The 14617-nt window shown below is 39.4% G+C and overlaps 2 protein-coding genes across 2 annotated transcripts; both read right to left on the bottom strand.

The window, feature by feature from the left end:
• Nucleotides 1–768: 768 nt before the first annotated feature.
• On the bottom strand, nucleotides 769–4801 carry LOC112183483 (putative calcium-transporting ATPase 13, plasma membrane-type). The gene is made up of 3 exons (XM_040514049.1): nucleotides 4057–4801; nucleotides 3773–3982; nucleotides 769–3670 (listed from the first exon to the last, which is right to left on the bottom strand). The coding sequence occupies exons 1-3, from the start codon at nucleotides 4333–4335 to the stop codon at nucleotides 923–925; spliced, it is 3237 nt and encodes a 1078-aa protein (XP_040369983.1). The 5' UTR covers nucleotides 4336–4801; the 3' UTR covers nucleotides 769–922.
• A 2113-nt stretch (nucleotides 4802–6914) lies between these two features.
• Nucleotides 6915–13680, bottom strand: LOC112186691 (nuclear pore complex protein NUP133). The gene is made up of 8 exons (XM_024325193.2): nucleotides 13400–13680; nucleotides 13166–13281; nucleotides 11258–13072; nucleotides 10119–10840; nucleotides 9852–10004; nucleotides 8406–8742; nucleotides 7912–7979; nucleotides 6915–7803 (listed from the first exon to the last, which is right to left on the bottom strand). The coding sequence occupies exons 1-8, from the start codon at nucleotides 13567–13569 to the stop codon at nucleotides 7255–7257; spliced, it is 3930 nt and encodes a 1309-aa protein (XP_024180961.1). The 5' UTR covers nucleotides 13570–13680; the 3' UTR covers nucleotides 6915–7254.
• Nucleotides 13681–14617: the final 937 nt, after the last annotated feature.

Here is a 14617-nt window from a genome sequence, read left to right as displayed (position 1 = left end):
CCTACAGAGAAAAGAGATGACTGAAGTGTGGGATCGGACCCCACAAGGCAAAATGCCACCTTCTGTGCTCCTCCTCCCCTCCATCAAAATGACAACAAGCACTTCTAAATATTGAAGTGAACCATATCCAATCAGAGGATAATGTAGTGGACTTATTCACTAAGTCGTTACCTAAATCCACCTTCGAGAAACATGTGAAGAGCATCGGATTGAAAAAGTTATCTGAACTCCCATGATTGTAGTAATCAGAGGGAGATATTGACATCAGGGGGAGGCATGATGTCTACATGTTCGATCTCGAAGGGTGAAGGACGTGGTGTGCTCTTTTTGTCCTTCGACTAGGGTTATTTTTGTCCCACAGGGTTTTTGTTACCTGGCAAGGTTTTTAACGAGGCAACGATCAAAGCACCATCACCAAGTTTGAGCGGCACAAGGAGGAGTGTTGAAGGATGTCGACATAAACTAGGGTTTAGGATTGTAATAGGAAAGTATTATAGGTATTCAATTGTATTCGGATTCTCTTACCTTTTGTATACCTTGTAAGTTGTAACTCCCTATATAAGGGCTCATATTATCAATAATAAACACACAATTCTATTCTCCTACAACACTATCTACTGTTGTTTGATTTTTTGGTCGAAGTTAAGCGATTCCAACTTCTATAGTCTTTGTTTCCTTAATGCTGAAAATTAAAAAAGTTACTTTGCCTCCCTACTTTTGGAGTAGAATTGTCTTGAATCAAATTGAACATACAATCAAGCATTGAAATTGGCAGGAAAAAAAAAAGAAAAGGTTTATTCACATTTACAAATGACAGTGTGAAGTTCCCAATTACATATACAATTATACACATAGGCCTTGGAATACGTTGAGGCCTAAAGATAGAGATGGTTTTTTAACCATTTGGAAACTAACTTAACTGCTATGTTGTGTGTGCATAATCTGATTCGAAACAATATGATACAGAGAAAATGAGGAACAACGAAGCACAAATGTAAAATCTTGACATCCCCATAGGTGCTCTCCTCCATGCCAAATTTTCTCTTTGAAACTGCGAAGTTATGGCCCAATCAAACGGCCATGAAAGAGCAGCAAGAAGGAAGCAGGATGCCCAATGTATTGCATCCAACCTCACACCACTGGCTAGTCCTTTCCCAAACTCAACAATCACCACCTGCATGACCATAACAGCCCCCAAGGCCATCAAAAACCAATAGCTGTGAAGAACAACATTTAGCACTTCCTTGTTCACTAGGTCCATAGCCCTGAACAGATTAAGGACCTGACACAAGGTGTAAATATTGAAAACCATGGTACCCCGGACGCCTTGGTTCATGCTCGCTATTGCATTTCCCATGAAATGCAAGACCAGCAAGATGGAAGCCTGGTATGAAACTTGACTGGCTATGTTTCCCCAGATGGCTTTGGTTATAAGTGGCTGAGTCCGTGCCGGTTCTTGAGTACTTGGGGCCGGTTCTTGAGTCCTTGGCGCTGGTTCTTGTGCAAGTGGCTCCTGGCGTTCTAACTCCATTACCATCATTAGGCTGCCTAGAAGGCACATTATCAAGTTCACCCAAATCAAGTGAATTGCGGTCAATGGAGAGTCCCCTGAATGCATCGTTGCTACTAACGTTACTAGCAACCCGGATATGCAAGCCGTGAGCTGAATTTGACAGAAGTTCTGAATGTTGTGGTAAGCACATTTCCCAGACTTAAAGTTCAGGAACCATGAGCAGCCATCCTTAACTATAATATCAGCATTGTCTCTGGCCATCTCAGTGCTCCATATGTCCTCTGTGATTCCAACATCAGCTTCTTTCAGAGTCCTTGTATCATTTATGGTTAACCCTCCATAGAACGCTACTATGTGACCGTTTTTCTTTAAGCGCTCCACCATGAGAAGCTTGTCTCTTGGGAGAGAACTTCCCATCACAGATATCAAATCCACCTTATTTAGTCTTTCCATGGAGTTGAGTCTTCTGAAAGCTTCGCCTGCGATGATCTCCATATCACCACTACCAGGGTTAAAGATTCCAAGATCAGAAGCTCGCTCAGTCACTATTGAGAGCTCATCCTCGGATACCAGCTTGATTCTTATTCCGGCCTTTCTAAAAGCTTCCACTGCAATTTTAAGCTCTTCCTGATATGGGCATCTGACTCCCACCAGTGCCAACAATTTCAACCCATTTTCTGTAAATTCTTGAACATTTGTTTTCTTGTAAGCATATGCAATCGGTCTAAGACCCTTCTCCTCCATGTTCTTAATGACCTGCTTAAACTTTCTCTTCTGAATTTCCAGAATACGACTTTCCCCTGTCTTATCATTATAATGTGAACACATGTCTAAGATTGTTGATGCATCTCCACTCATATGCAGCTGCATATCTTGTGCACTGCTCTCTGTTTTCCTCATTAGGATGCCACTACATTTCTCATCAGAACTCAATTTTCTCTCTTCCAGAGTTATAAATGTCTGATCCAATACCTCCATGTCAGTGACGCCCCATCTGGTCTTGATCGAAGAAATGAACGAATCATTTGCTGGGGTAGCAGAAATCTCTTGACGTAGTCCTTTGAGAGCAAATTGTTCAGTTTGATCAGACTCCACTTCATTGCTTAAATCCTTATCACCCATCCAAAAGTCCATAACCTCCATTTGGTTACACATTTTCTCACTAGTTGTTTCAATGCAGATGACTGTTATGAGTCCCATGGTGACACAAGCTGAAAGATTCTGAGGATCTACCCCATTTTGGACCACCTTCTCCTTCCATTGACAAAGTGCAAGGGAAATCACAAAGGGCATTCCATGTTGTATCCCAATTACCACAGTAGCAAGAACACTTGCTAAAGTGGAGACCCTTCCTTGAGTTTTGAAGTAAATTTTCTCGAAAATCTTCATCAGCAAGTTCATTGAAACTTCCCCCTTCAGGTCTGGCCTGTCATTATAGTTGTCATGCTTCCTGAATACTAGAAACCGTATTAGGACCACAAAAGCAATCAGAATTGAAACACAACATGCGAGATACTCCATATAAGTATATGGTTTGTCCATCAAAGCTTGTAACAGAGTCTTCCTATTTGGATTAGGATCCTCAGTCACCAAGCTCAGCATCTCTGCAAAAGCTGTATCGACACCAACAGATGTCACAATCATTCGACCCTGGCCCTCAATAACTTTTGAACCAGACAACACAAATGGGTTGTTTTCAAAATCAATTGTGGGGCTCAATACCTCATCCAAGACCAGTTCCACACCATGATCTATGAACAAGCCATCAGCAGGAGCATGGTCTCCCTTCTTCAAATGAACTATATCACCCACCGAAACATGAGATATCATAACCGCTCTAGATTCTCCATTTCTTTCAACATCCACCAGAAATTTGTTCCTCTCCATCAACTGCTTCACCATCTTCCTCTCGTTGCGATAGTTCCCAACTGAAGGAAAAGCAACGAGTAGGAACACAGTAACAAGTATGGCAACACCGTCATGCCACCCTTGTTTGACTCCTTGCTTCATGAATTCAATAGAAAATTGCAAACCCGCTGAGCCCAAGAGGAAAAAGATTGTGTAGTGATTGCAAGCCTTCAAGAAGAAGTGAAAGAAAACAGGCTTGGCAGGGTTGCATGCTAGTTGTGGAACTTGACCACCATCATCAGCATGATCCTGTGATTTGGTGGATCAAATGACTTAGTAGAAGTATATGATCATTCTCTATCAAGTAACGCTTAAAGAACAGGATTTATTTGCTACTTAATCGGTTGCTACCTCAGAGTGAGACCTGAGAAGTACTGTTGAAACACCATCAACACCACCGCGTGCTCGCAGTGCATTCAAGTCCTTCACTCTCACAATGCGAGCAACCTCTTTCAGATCTTGGAGAGGGATGTCAATCACATGATTTGAGGCAGCGGCTGGCGGCGTTGTTGGTGTTGTTGGTGTTGTTGGTGCTAACAAAGGGATATAGGCAGCACGATCCTGTGATTTAGTGGATGAAATGACTTAATAAGTTGAAATTACAAACATAATCTATAGAAATGATTAAGGTATACCTTGAAGTAGGACGCGAGGTCTGAGACCTTCTGTCTCACATCAAGGCGAACAACCTTGTTCAGAAACCTTTGATGATGAGGGGCTTTTGCTCTGCGGAGGCGTGGCTTGGTTCTGGAGCGCCAGATGAAAACCACAATAGCAATGTATTTATGCCAGCGGCTCTGCTTATATTGGACACAACTACTAACTGTTTGAATGATAAGATCAGTAGTAAGTGTCGGGTTGCTGATGCCCTCAGAGGCCTCATCACCATTGGTACTGTTTGGCTGCAGGTACATATTTCTTGTGCCACAAGAAAATTAGAGAGAAACAAAATGGAAAAGATTAAAGCAGCGGCAGTTTGCAGTTATAAAACGTTAATTAAAACAATCTTGGTGAGACTTTGGTGTCCAATGACACACTGTGCATGAGTAATGAGTCTAGGTAGTAGAGTACTAAATCTAATTCAGAAAAGGAAATCTCAATGAGTTATTGAGTGCATCTATTATTAGGTCAACAGAAAACTACATGCTCTCTCGTTCTCAACTGATAAAGCCAAAAACATGCATGGGATGGATATATTAAGACAGACACCAACTAGAAGAAAACAAAAGGCAATAAAACAAGTTTTTGGTCAGTTAGAATTAGGTCGGGGTTCTATCCTCTCTCAAGTGGGTATGATTCTCCTCAAATGTAACAAAAAGAAAATGCAGTAGAATTCAGTGCGAATTCAGTTCAGGACACACAAGTAGAGCCGTAGAGGGTCTGAAGTTGTGAATGTGAAGAAGTAAGGAGTGAATGAGTTCCATTTATAGTGCTGAGGAAGCTTCCTCGAAACCACCGAATAGGAAACTTCCTCGTTGCTTCTGTTTTGTTACTGTTCTTAGTCCTGTTTGTCATTACTCAGAAACTATTTGGTATGTACACAGCAAAGTTGGCCAGGAAATATGTTTAATGTCTAATGGGGTTCATATAAAAATGGGTACTCTTTGTTAGTTGGTGTTTGTTAAAATACATGTATTATGTAGAGATTCCTAATATTATTTTGAGAAATATTCTAAATTCTTATTGTAATCAGGTTTAGACTTAATGTTCCATTATTGTATTCAACCGTTTCATTAATCAATGCTTTAGAATAGCCGCACCACCCATTTATTTAAAGAAAAAAAAAAGGTCATTTTCGTTTGTATAGTAGGCTAGAACTATACACTACCATTATTTTGGATCACTACGCGTTGTACGCGTTTCAGCGTTTGTGTGGAAATGTAAAGGGAAGACTTTTAAATGACATTGCCAATAGGTTTGTCTTCCTGTAAGAATTGTTGTTGGTAGGGATAAAAATTCTCATTCTGGATGAGGATGTATGACATTGCCAAACTGGGTTTGTTTTCTTTGTGATTTGTAGTTGGTAAGGGACAAACAAGGTCAACACTCTCATTCTGTCTTGGTTCAGTTGTATCATTTTTCTTCTGAAACTGATACACATGAAGTTCGGGCGAGTCTTGATCAGATTTGATTACTCGTCGAACTTATGACTTTCATAAATAATGCAACATGTTGTAAAGAAGTTTTAAATGCCAATGAACTGTAATAGCTGATTATTTGGAATAACCGATACCATAAAGGTCACAAGTTCAAAATGAACTTTGACATGCTGATTATTTAGAATAACTGATACTGTAAAGGTAACAAGTACAAATTTAAGTAGCATCATTGGATAGATGGGATGGGGATTAAAAAAAAATGACAACAAAAAGGTAAAAGATTTGTAAATGCCTTATAATCTCTTCCAATTCTTAGTAACTAGCGGAGTAGCGGCCATGGCGCGTGGTGAAAAAAGAATTTTATATGAACCATGAAGACATACTGTTAGAACCACAGATTCTTTGCATATCTCTTCCTCAAATCAAGCTTCAGTTACAACAACCAAAACTCCTCCATTAATTGACTTATCTTCAGCTTGATATTGTTGTTGTCAAGGATCTGTTATGGCTAGAGTTTAGCATCAGTTACAAGGCTAGGATTGAGCAGCTTAATATTGTTGTAATTACAATTGAATGTTTTCTGTAAATGTAATCATGTATATTGCTATATATTGTAAAGAGTGCAATTGCACAAGTCAATGAAAATCAATTTCTTCACATACCTTTACATCAGTTGCTAATCTACCTAATGTCTTCAGCAATTATGCTTTGAGAATTTGAGGTTGTATCACAGGGTTGAAATACATATTTGCCATCATCTTAAAAAAACTGTAACTATTACATGACAAACGTGCAATTGTGATTATTGTAGTGGTAGTTTTTTAGGAGGGAGTTGGTGTGCTTTTCGTTTGTTTGCCTTATTGTATCATTTGACGATTTCATCCGTAGAAAATAAATTTCAGTGAACTAATTAAGCATGTTTGAATGGAATTACCGGAAAATCAAATATTGGCGAAGCCTTTGACACTAAAAGAGCGCCTCGCTTAGTAGTGGAGATTAAAATGAACTGATCACATGCTATCTGGCAGGTTCAGGTTCATATTCCGAAGTCCGAACAAAGCACTCTGCCAGAAAACATACAATTCAGGCTAGTGCTATACACTACCTGACTACCATTCTATAGGATCAGTACGCGCTGTACGCGGTTGTGTGGAAATGTAAGGGGACGACTGACTTTATTTTTATGTATGACGTAGCCGAAATAGGTTTATTTTCCTGTAAGAAAGGATAGATAGGGCCAAAATTCTCATTCTATCTTGGTTGACTTGTATCATTTTCTTCTAAAACCGAATCACATGACGTACCGCAGATTTTAATCAGATTCGATTACTCGTCCAACTTGTGATCTTCTTAAATAATACATGTAGTAAAGAATTTGTAACTGCACAGTTATCTCTTCTAATTCTTGGTAATAAAAATGAATTCACAAGCTATTTGAATTTAGGTTCATATCTCCTGTTCTTCCTACAGTTGCTTTGTTCTTGAAAAACCTAAGCTCTACTCCACCAGCAGAGCTCATATTCCGAACAATGCACTCTGCTAGAAAGCATACAATCCAAATGTATGATCCCTCAATCAGTAAAGCCTCAGATAATGACTGACGGTAAAAATCAAATTTAGCGACTAGAGAGCTGTGATGTATCAACTGGTACGCTACAAGTTGTGTGTGGTTATAGTTGTATTGATAAAATAGCACTGACAACGACACATCCAGAAACTCATCACTATTGACTGTCATTCCATAGGAACAGGACCCTCCTCCTCTATGGTGTCATACTGTAAACTACCTAGCATGATTGCAGTGAGCATCAGCTTCCCAGCCTCCGAGTAGTCCTTGTGCTGCATAAGTATGGCCTCTACAGAAGAAACTGAATCTTTCATGGTTGAAGGCTCCACAATTTCTTGTCTCAGTGGGAGCACTTCATCAAACCCTTCTCCGAAAGTCTCAGATTCAGGTCCGTAACATCTACTTGAAGCCTGAAAAAGTACCGTCTCTTTCAGGTTCTGCAAGGTTTCCTTATCACTCCACCCTTCAGATACCGATGCTTGGTACATTTTACTCCAATCATCTTGATCAGCGGCATTTCTCCAGCAATTGTCCAAGAGGTTTGCATGGGTCCTACGAAAGGAGGAGCTGGTCCATGCGAAAACATCAAAAGCCCGCAATGAGATCTCTGTGCTTTCACCTTCGAGGCACAGCTTGATAAGATCTTCTGGATGAAGTAGCCGCTTGTCAAGGTTTTGCTTTGTTTCATCAGACGAAAGGAGTTCTATTACTTCTTCCTGCACGAGATGATGTATTGAGTGAACAATGGCACTGAATGGAGATGGTTGAAATTCTTTTATATTCCGTAAGCATTCTACAAAATTTTGTTTGAACTTTGAACCAACCTGCACTTTTAGGATTTTCAAATCAGCCTCGATGCGCTTCACTTTGATCTCACAGTCAGCATCCTTACCTGCTAGAGAAGCAAATAATTTAAGTGATCACATCATCAGTATAAATGCTTTAAATATAGCAGATAATATACACACAATACGAAAGAAATGATCCCATAATATCCTCCCCAATTAATATTATAATAAAGCATCTCCAACATCCTGAAGCAGTAAACCACGCAGATAAAATAGTCCTCAGTTATCTGCAACTTCTTAAGCAAGGGAAGTTTACTTTATCTTTGAGATGTCAAAAACACTCATACCAATGAAGACAGCACCAAAAAAAAAAAAAAAAATCTCACAAGCAACAGTGAGCATAAAGTCACTTGAGTGGCTGAACTTGACGGTTCATACAAATTACTATCTCAACTCAATTTGGCAATAAAAATAAAACTCTGTTCAAATAAAAGTTACGCAGTATAAGGAAGATAAAAAAAAACAAGGACCTGCAATTGCAGCTATTTTTGAGAGATTCAAAAAACGCTTTCTATCTGCCAGCTTCGGTAATGTAGTGAGATGCCCAGGACCAGTCCCATCTTCAGGCTCTGAAATTGAGCTTTCATCTTGAGAAAGAGCTAATTCATGAAGGGTGTCTGAAGCTGAAGAAAACTGATGAAGAAACACTTCATGAAGCCACAGAAGATCTGGATGATACTTTAAAAATATTGAGAGCGCTTCGTGAAACTCTTCCCCAAGCCTGAGAAGTTTGGAAAATTGTTTCCTCGCATAAAGTTGTTTGAACACATAGTAACTGAACCCTCCATTAGGTCCCATGCTGTCATGCTGTATATAATAAATAATTATCAGGTAAATGAGAAAAATCATAAAATAAAATTACTTTCAATTAAAAAATTAAAAAGAAAAAGGGAAATATAATAAACAATCTCTGCAAGGCAAATGATGAAGATGGAACAGAAGGGTGAGATCCAACATGGGGAAAACGGTGAAAATATTTACAGAAGAAGACATGGTTACTCAACTGTAGATTTCAAAGTCTTCAAAAGTGTTGCACCAACAAGAGGAAAAAGTTTCAATTGTTCAGAAAAAAAAAATGAAAGTGAGGAAAAAGCTTCAAGAAACAACCAAGGCATGTTAGTCTGCTTCAATGGTTAAATGGAAACATCTTTTTGAACTATACAACTAATAATTGTGCACAAGTGCGAAACCTTTCCATGCACAGTCTAAGGCACTAAAACCACACCAACTATAGCTCCAGGGAAAACAAAAGTTTGGAGGAGATAACTTTTATGTTTTAGAAACTTGATATGCACAGGGATCTTAAATTTTGAAACAGCATATTACCTACAATTTGGCAACTGAAATGAGGATACCCAACTTGACCTCTAGTTGCATATTTACTTGCTATGAAGGTGTGTATGCAAAACAAATTTATCATGCTTTCACATACTAAACATATAAGTACAAATTACTGTGTTTTTGTATTGTTAAAATTATAACTGAGCACTGGCATACATTTTAGTTGACTAGTAAAACAGAGCAGAAAATATAGCTTTGAGGTATTTTCTAATAATAGACCATCTAGAGGTCAAATTGTCTTTCCACGTGAACTGATCTTCCTTCATTTGCAGGTAAAAGTTCCTAGTCAACTCATTTCACAAATGTGAATCACCCAAAGAACATATGTTGTAACAACAACAGCACCAAATTACGGAAACTCCTTGAAAACACCACTTCATTGAGAATGTGGAAAAAGCAGGAGAAGTTTGGCTCTAAACTTGACTCAATTTTTTTGGTGTAAGTGCGGTCCAATGGGCCAAAAACGCGCCTCGTTTAATTAAAATGTTAATATTGACATTAGTAGAACATAAGAGGGGTGGGGGAACCACATAGAAAACATTACTGAAAATAAACAAGTAACATCAAAATCATACCATCAGATTTTTTAGTAGTTCAGAATCATTAATGTCACAGCATATTTTCCATAAAGTAGTGTAGCATTCATGCCGCTTTGCCATGGGAAGCAAACATGAAGAAAGCTTCCCAAAAATTTCTTCATTGAGCTCATCAGATCCTTCATTCAAATTCTGCAAAGAGAAAGTTCAAGGATGTATACTTATTCCGGACCAGTGACAAGGTAGAGATATTGTTGAGTAAAAATAATTAAATTAAATAATTCTTTTTTGACTAATAAAAATTACCTCATGCCCAACTTCCACAAAATCTTTGACTTGGTGATAAAGTGAGTCTAGGAGTGCATCCCTTCTATTCCAATACTCATCTAATAAGCCTTTGTGTTCGTGACCAAGTTCAACTTTAGCGGTGACAGAACCAGTATATGCCTCAAGCAGAACTTCAGCCAGCAGTTCTAGATGAGAATATAAATCTGATTTTGAAGACATATCAATCTGAGATGCTTCTTTTAACAGTTGCAGCATGAAGGAGGCAACCTGCCACATCCCATTGCGTACAACAGCTTGGCAATACCAGGGTGTTAAGCACTCAGGTGGGGGATACCACAAGTGATGTGTGTTTCTGTATTGCATGGCTGCACGGACAATACTAACACATGCATTTGAGAGTTCACAAGCTCTCTGGACCTGAATCCCATATGGCTGCTCTGCAGGGATTACATACTCCAGCTGCTTGTCTAAGCAAGAAAACACTTCTTGAAGATCAGAAACTTTACTGTAGAATACTTCAGCGTTGTCCCTGTCCATTAGAAGCACCGTATTCCGACGGGCTCTATCACCAACTAATTGAATAAGATCCCACAGAGCACCAGATATTTGATTTTCTGGACTAGAACGGGAGGTGCTGAGTCCACTGGAGCGGTTCTGGCTGATGATGTTCTGCAATTCCCGTAGTTGAATCATTCCAGCAAGCTTTTCACCGTGTTCCAAGATAATTTGCAAAGAATGTCCTGCCAGTAAAAACTAAAATCTTAGGCTGGGTCAACAGCAGCCTACTGAACCACTAATCTATGTACTCGCTAGGCTTCTAATTCCATATAGGACACCTTAGTCATCTACAAAGTAATAATTAATATACTCCATATGTCCGAAAGAAATGCAGAGACAAATTAGCAGTTGAGCACAAAAGAGAAAATAAGAAGCTCCCTACATGGTTCACTAATAATTCTCCAGCTAATTTCTATATAAATAAACCACTGGAGTAGAATCTAACCTAATCAGTTAATATGTGACCATCCAAAGAAAATAAATTTGTAAAGCATGCATGGAAGTATACGAGTGCTATTTTATACCACTGAATGCATAAGTTTTGACATACTGACATCAAAATAACATATGTTGTAAGTAAATTATGCATGAGAACATACTCTGTCTAGAACATAGCTCCTCATGACATTTGGATAGAGCAAGAAACTCCAGAAATTTTGTATGCTTCTGTTGCTTATCCGTGAGTTGGGAGGATACCACGGCCATTGCCAAAATCTCAGCTCCTCTGGTTGTTGTCCAATGTTTAGCTAAGGTATCAACAATTGATTTGCTCAGTCGTGCAAAAACATTTGTCTCTCTATCCCTTTCAAATGCCCCTGCAATTTTTAGCTTTTCAAGTGATGCATCAACCTGCCCATGTAAATGATAATCATGGAAAAGCTGGCTCAGTAAAGTTTCTGATTCTTCATCTTGGGCAGTTTGACGTGCAATTACAGGCATAACCCTTTGTCTATCTCCAGCATCCCATGCTTCAGAACTAGCCCTTCTAGGAGCAAGATTCCCTGCAAATGTAAGGTTCTTTCTCTCTTCTTGTGCGGATCCTTCATTTGAGCTACCTTTACGTGATAAACTTCGCTCAGGAGGTTCAACTCCACCAATCATAACAGCCTTCTCGGGTATTGCCCATATTCCTGCCTTCTCAGTTAGAACAACCCATGCCCCTTCTTCACCATCATCTGTAGAGGGAAGAATTGAAGCATCTAGAACCTTTCCAGCATCATAAGGTAGGTCAAATTTATAGAGCCGTGTAGTCGTTCTATAATAATGGGATACTGTAGCGGTTCCATCACCAGAAAGTATAATTGCTGATCCGGAAGGCTTTCCCCCTACCCGCAGTCTCATGGAGAATAAGAAGTCTTCATCTTCTACTCTTGCTTTTGGAATGATCACCTGGATAGGATCTTTTCTCTCTAAAACTGTTTCTTGAGTAGGTGCTATATTACCTCCAGATTTATACTGCATGGTCAAAAGAGAATACTGCATGTAGCTTGAACTACTACCCCGGTCCAAGCAGAAGGTAGCAACTAGAATGGTAGTCACTTTACCGTGATAGTCTACCTGCATGTCAAGAGGCCAGATTCGCTTCTGCCCGGCCAAATCCTTCTTGATACCCCGATCACCATCCGAGCCAATAATCTCATGAGACCAGAGCTTTGACACAACATAATCAGGAGAAAGTTCAATGCTAAAACATTGCATCTCACGATCTGTCAGAACAACAAATTGCCGGCTGGATTCCTGCACATGAAGATTTGGAAAGCACCAGGTCAGTGACCTTGGATAGCCTTTGCTGCCACTGTAACCCCCTTGGGGGGATGAAGTCTGATTGTGTTGATACACCTTCTTACGGCTAACACCAGATGGACAACAATGAAACTGCCATAGCTCACCATTTGAACTACAGGCAACTGCAACACACTCATTACGGGAATCAGGGACTGCACACGCAATCAGAGAGTTAAAAGTACAAGATCCACTCAAACTACTCCCTTGCCTGCTAAGTAACTGCTGCCTCCTTTGGGGAGTCTTCCTATCAATGGGTGAGGACGCCACCTCCAATTCATCAGAAGATGCAACACTAACAAGCGGATCAGTTCTCCCTTCACCGTATATGTCAGGCCAATACACAGCAGCGCGGGTCTTTTTGTTACACAGTACAATACCAACAGAGCTACATTGTTTCACAACTTTCTTTGTTCTTGTAGATGTGTTATCCCAATTAACAACGCAGAGCAACCACGAGTTCCCACCGGTCCTCCCAGCCTCCCCACCTTCGAAAACGCTTCCAGGGATCTCAAGAACAGTGCAACTCGTCGAACAACCAGGAGACAAATAACTCCACACAAAGAGTCTGCCTCCACATATAATCCACGCCAATGTCCCTCTCTCCATTCCACCGGATACTGAAGCGTCGCCTGAAACAAAAAACAACAGAATACATAGCACAACTTCCCAAAGCACTAAATCTGTTTCGAAAAGCAAGCTAATGGAGCACACTATATACTAACCATGAACATGCCTCTGGAGCATACTAGCCTGTTCATCACGAACAACTTGCGGAAACTCTCCAACATATACAGGCTTAATTTCATCCCCTTTTTCATTTTGATTACCCGGTAGAACCCTAGGTAAGCAGAAACAGCTCAAATCAAGCATAACATTCACTAACACAACTCTGCTATTACGATTCAAACCAACAATTAAGCCCTAATACAGAATCCAGGGAGCTATTTTAGGAATACCTGGCGAGGACGGAAAGGCGAGGAGCCCAGGGAGCCGGAGTGCCGGTGGTGGGGCGATTGGGGACAGAATTGTCCGGAGAGGATCGCCGGATCTCGGTGAGAGGAGTGGCCGGAGAGCCTTGGTCGCGGCGAGGGTTGGCGTTGGGCCGCTTGGTTCCGGGAGAGAACATTTTGTGATTTTGGTGGGTGAGAGAAGAAAGAAAAAGAGAGGGAAATTTAGTGGGTTTTGGGTTTTGGGATGAACTGGAGAGAGTCTGAGAGTGAGACCACGTTTGCTTCTTTTTTCTTTTTCTTTTTAAAACCAAGAAATATATATATATACATATATTTTATATAGGGTTTGAAACCCAGCCTATTTGTTGATATAAGATACTGCATTAGAAGGACATAAAACCTGAACTCGAGCTACATTAGTACAATTACAATCATGAACAATAGCAGGAGTCAGACCATACATCTTTTAGCTAATTCTCAAAGGAATGGTTAAATTTTTGAACTACCATATTTGTCCTCACATAATATAGATATTAATAAATAAATTATTTATATATGAGGATAAGATAGTCAATTGACTTTGTCATATTTCAAAAATTTACAATACTTTTCATTAAAAAATGAGAAACTTCCCCAATATCAGGAGAGATAACTTTTTAAAATTAAAAAAATATAAATAAAAGTCAATTGACATGTGAGGAGCACATGTTAAAGGGCTAGTCATTCATAAAAGACAAACTAGCTAGCAAGGTGTGCGAGTCTATCAGCGACTCCATTTGCTTATATCTTTTTGCATAAATATGAGAACTTTTCTATAGTAATTTTTTTAATACATAAATAAGAGATTAGACGATATTAGCTCATCAAATGTAAGAATTAAATTTCATTCTCAAATTCGAAGATGAATGATCCCTACTCTCTGGGAGCTCATCCCTTGTCTTCTTATTTAATATATTAATCAAAAGTAACATAATTATTAGTGGGAGTGTGGAAGGGGGATTGTAAATGTGTAAGTGCTAATTTCATTTTTCTTTTGTTTTCTTTTCACAAAACACTAAAGAATTCCTTTTTTTTTGGTCATTTTAAGAGATCTCTTGTGAGACTCAGTTTTTGATCGGATTTCGGTATCTCAACCATTTAGTTTTTAGGTCTCTATGTGTAAATCACTTCAGCAAATTTTTAGCCAAATTGATGATCGTGAAAGTATCAAACTAAATCAAATCA

Source organism: Rosa chinensis, chromosome 2, assembly GCF_002994745.2.
Source record: "Rosa chinensis cultivar Old Blush chromosome 2, RchiOBHm-V2, whole genome shotgun sequence".
Classification (NCBI taxonomy): Eukaryota; Viridiplantae; Streptophyta; class Magnoliopsida; order Rosales; family Rosaceae; genus Rosa; species Rosa chinensis.
The sequence above is the reverse complement of the archived record's forward strand: the minus strand, read 5'-3'. Positions and strand labels throughout refer to the sequence as shown.

Bases quoted from the DNA above. Each gene is read 5' to 3' on its own strand.
- LOC112186691 (XM_024325193.2), bottom strand. From the start codon at position 13,569: ATGTTCTCTCCCGGAACCAAGCGGCCCAACGCCAACCCTCGCCGCGAC. The intron at 13,282-13,399 runs GTATTCCTAAAA...CTGCTTACCTAG, and splicing joins CGCCTTTCCGTCCTCGCCAG to GGTTCTACCGGGTAATCAAA. The intron at 7,980-8,405 runs GTCCTTGTTTTT...CTTCTCTAGCAG, and splicing joins AAAAATAGCTGCAATTGCAG to GTAAGGATGCTGACTGTGAG.
- LOC112183483 (XM_040514049.1), bottom strand. From the start codon at position 4,335: ATGTACCTGCAGCCAAACAGTACCAATGGTGATGAGGCCTCTGAGGGC. The intron at 3,983-4,056 runs GTATACCTTAAT...ACTAAATCACAG, and splicing joins ACCTCGCGTCCTACTTCAAG to GATCGTGCTGCCTATATCCC. The intron at 3,671-3,772 runs GTAGCAACCGAT...ACCAAATCACAG, and splicing joins TTCTCAGGTCTCACTCTGAG to GATCATGCTGATGATGGTGG.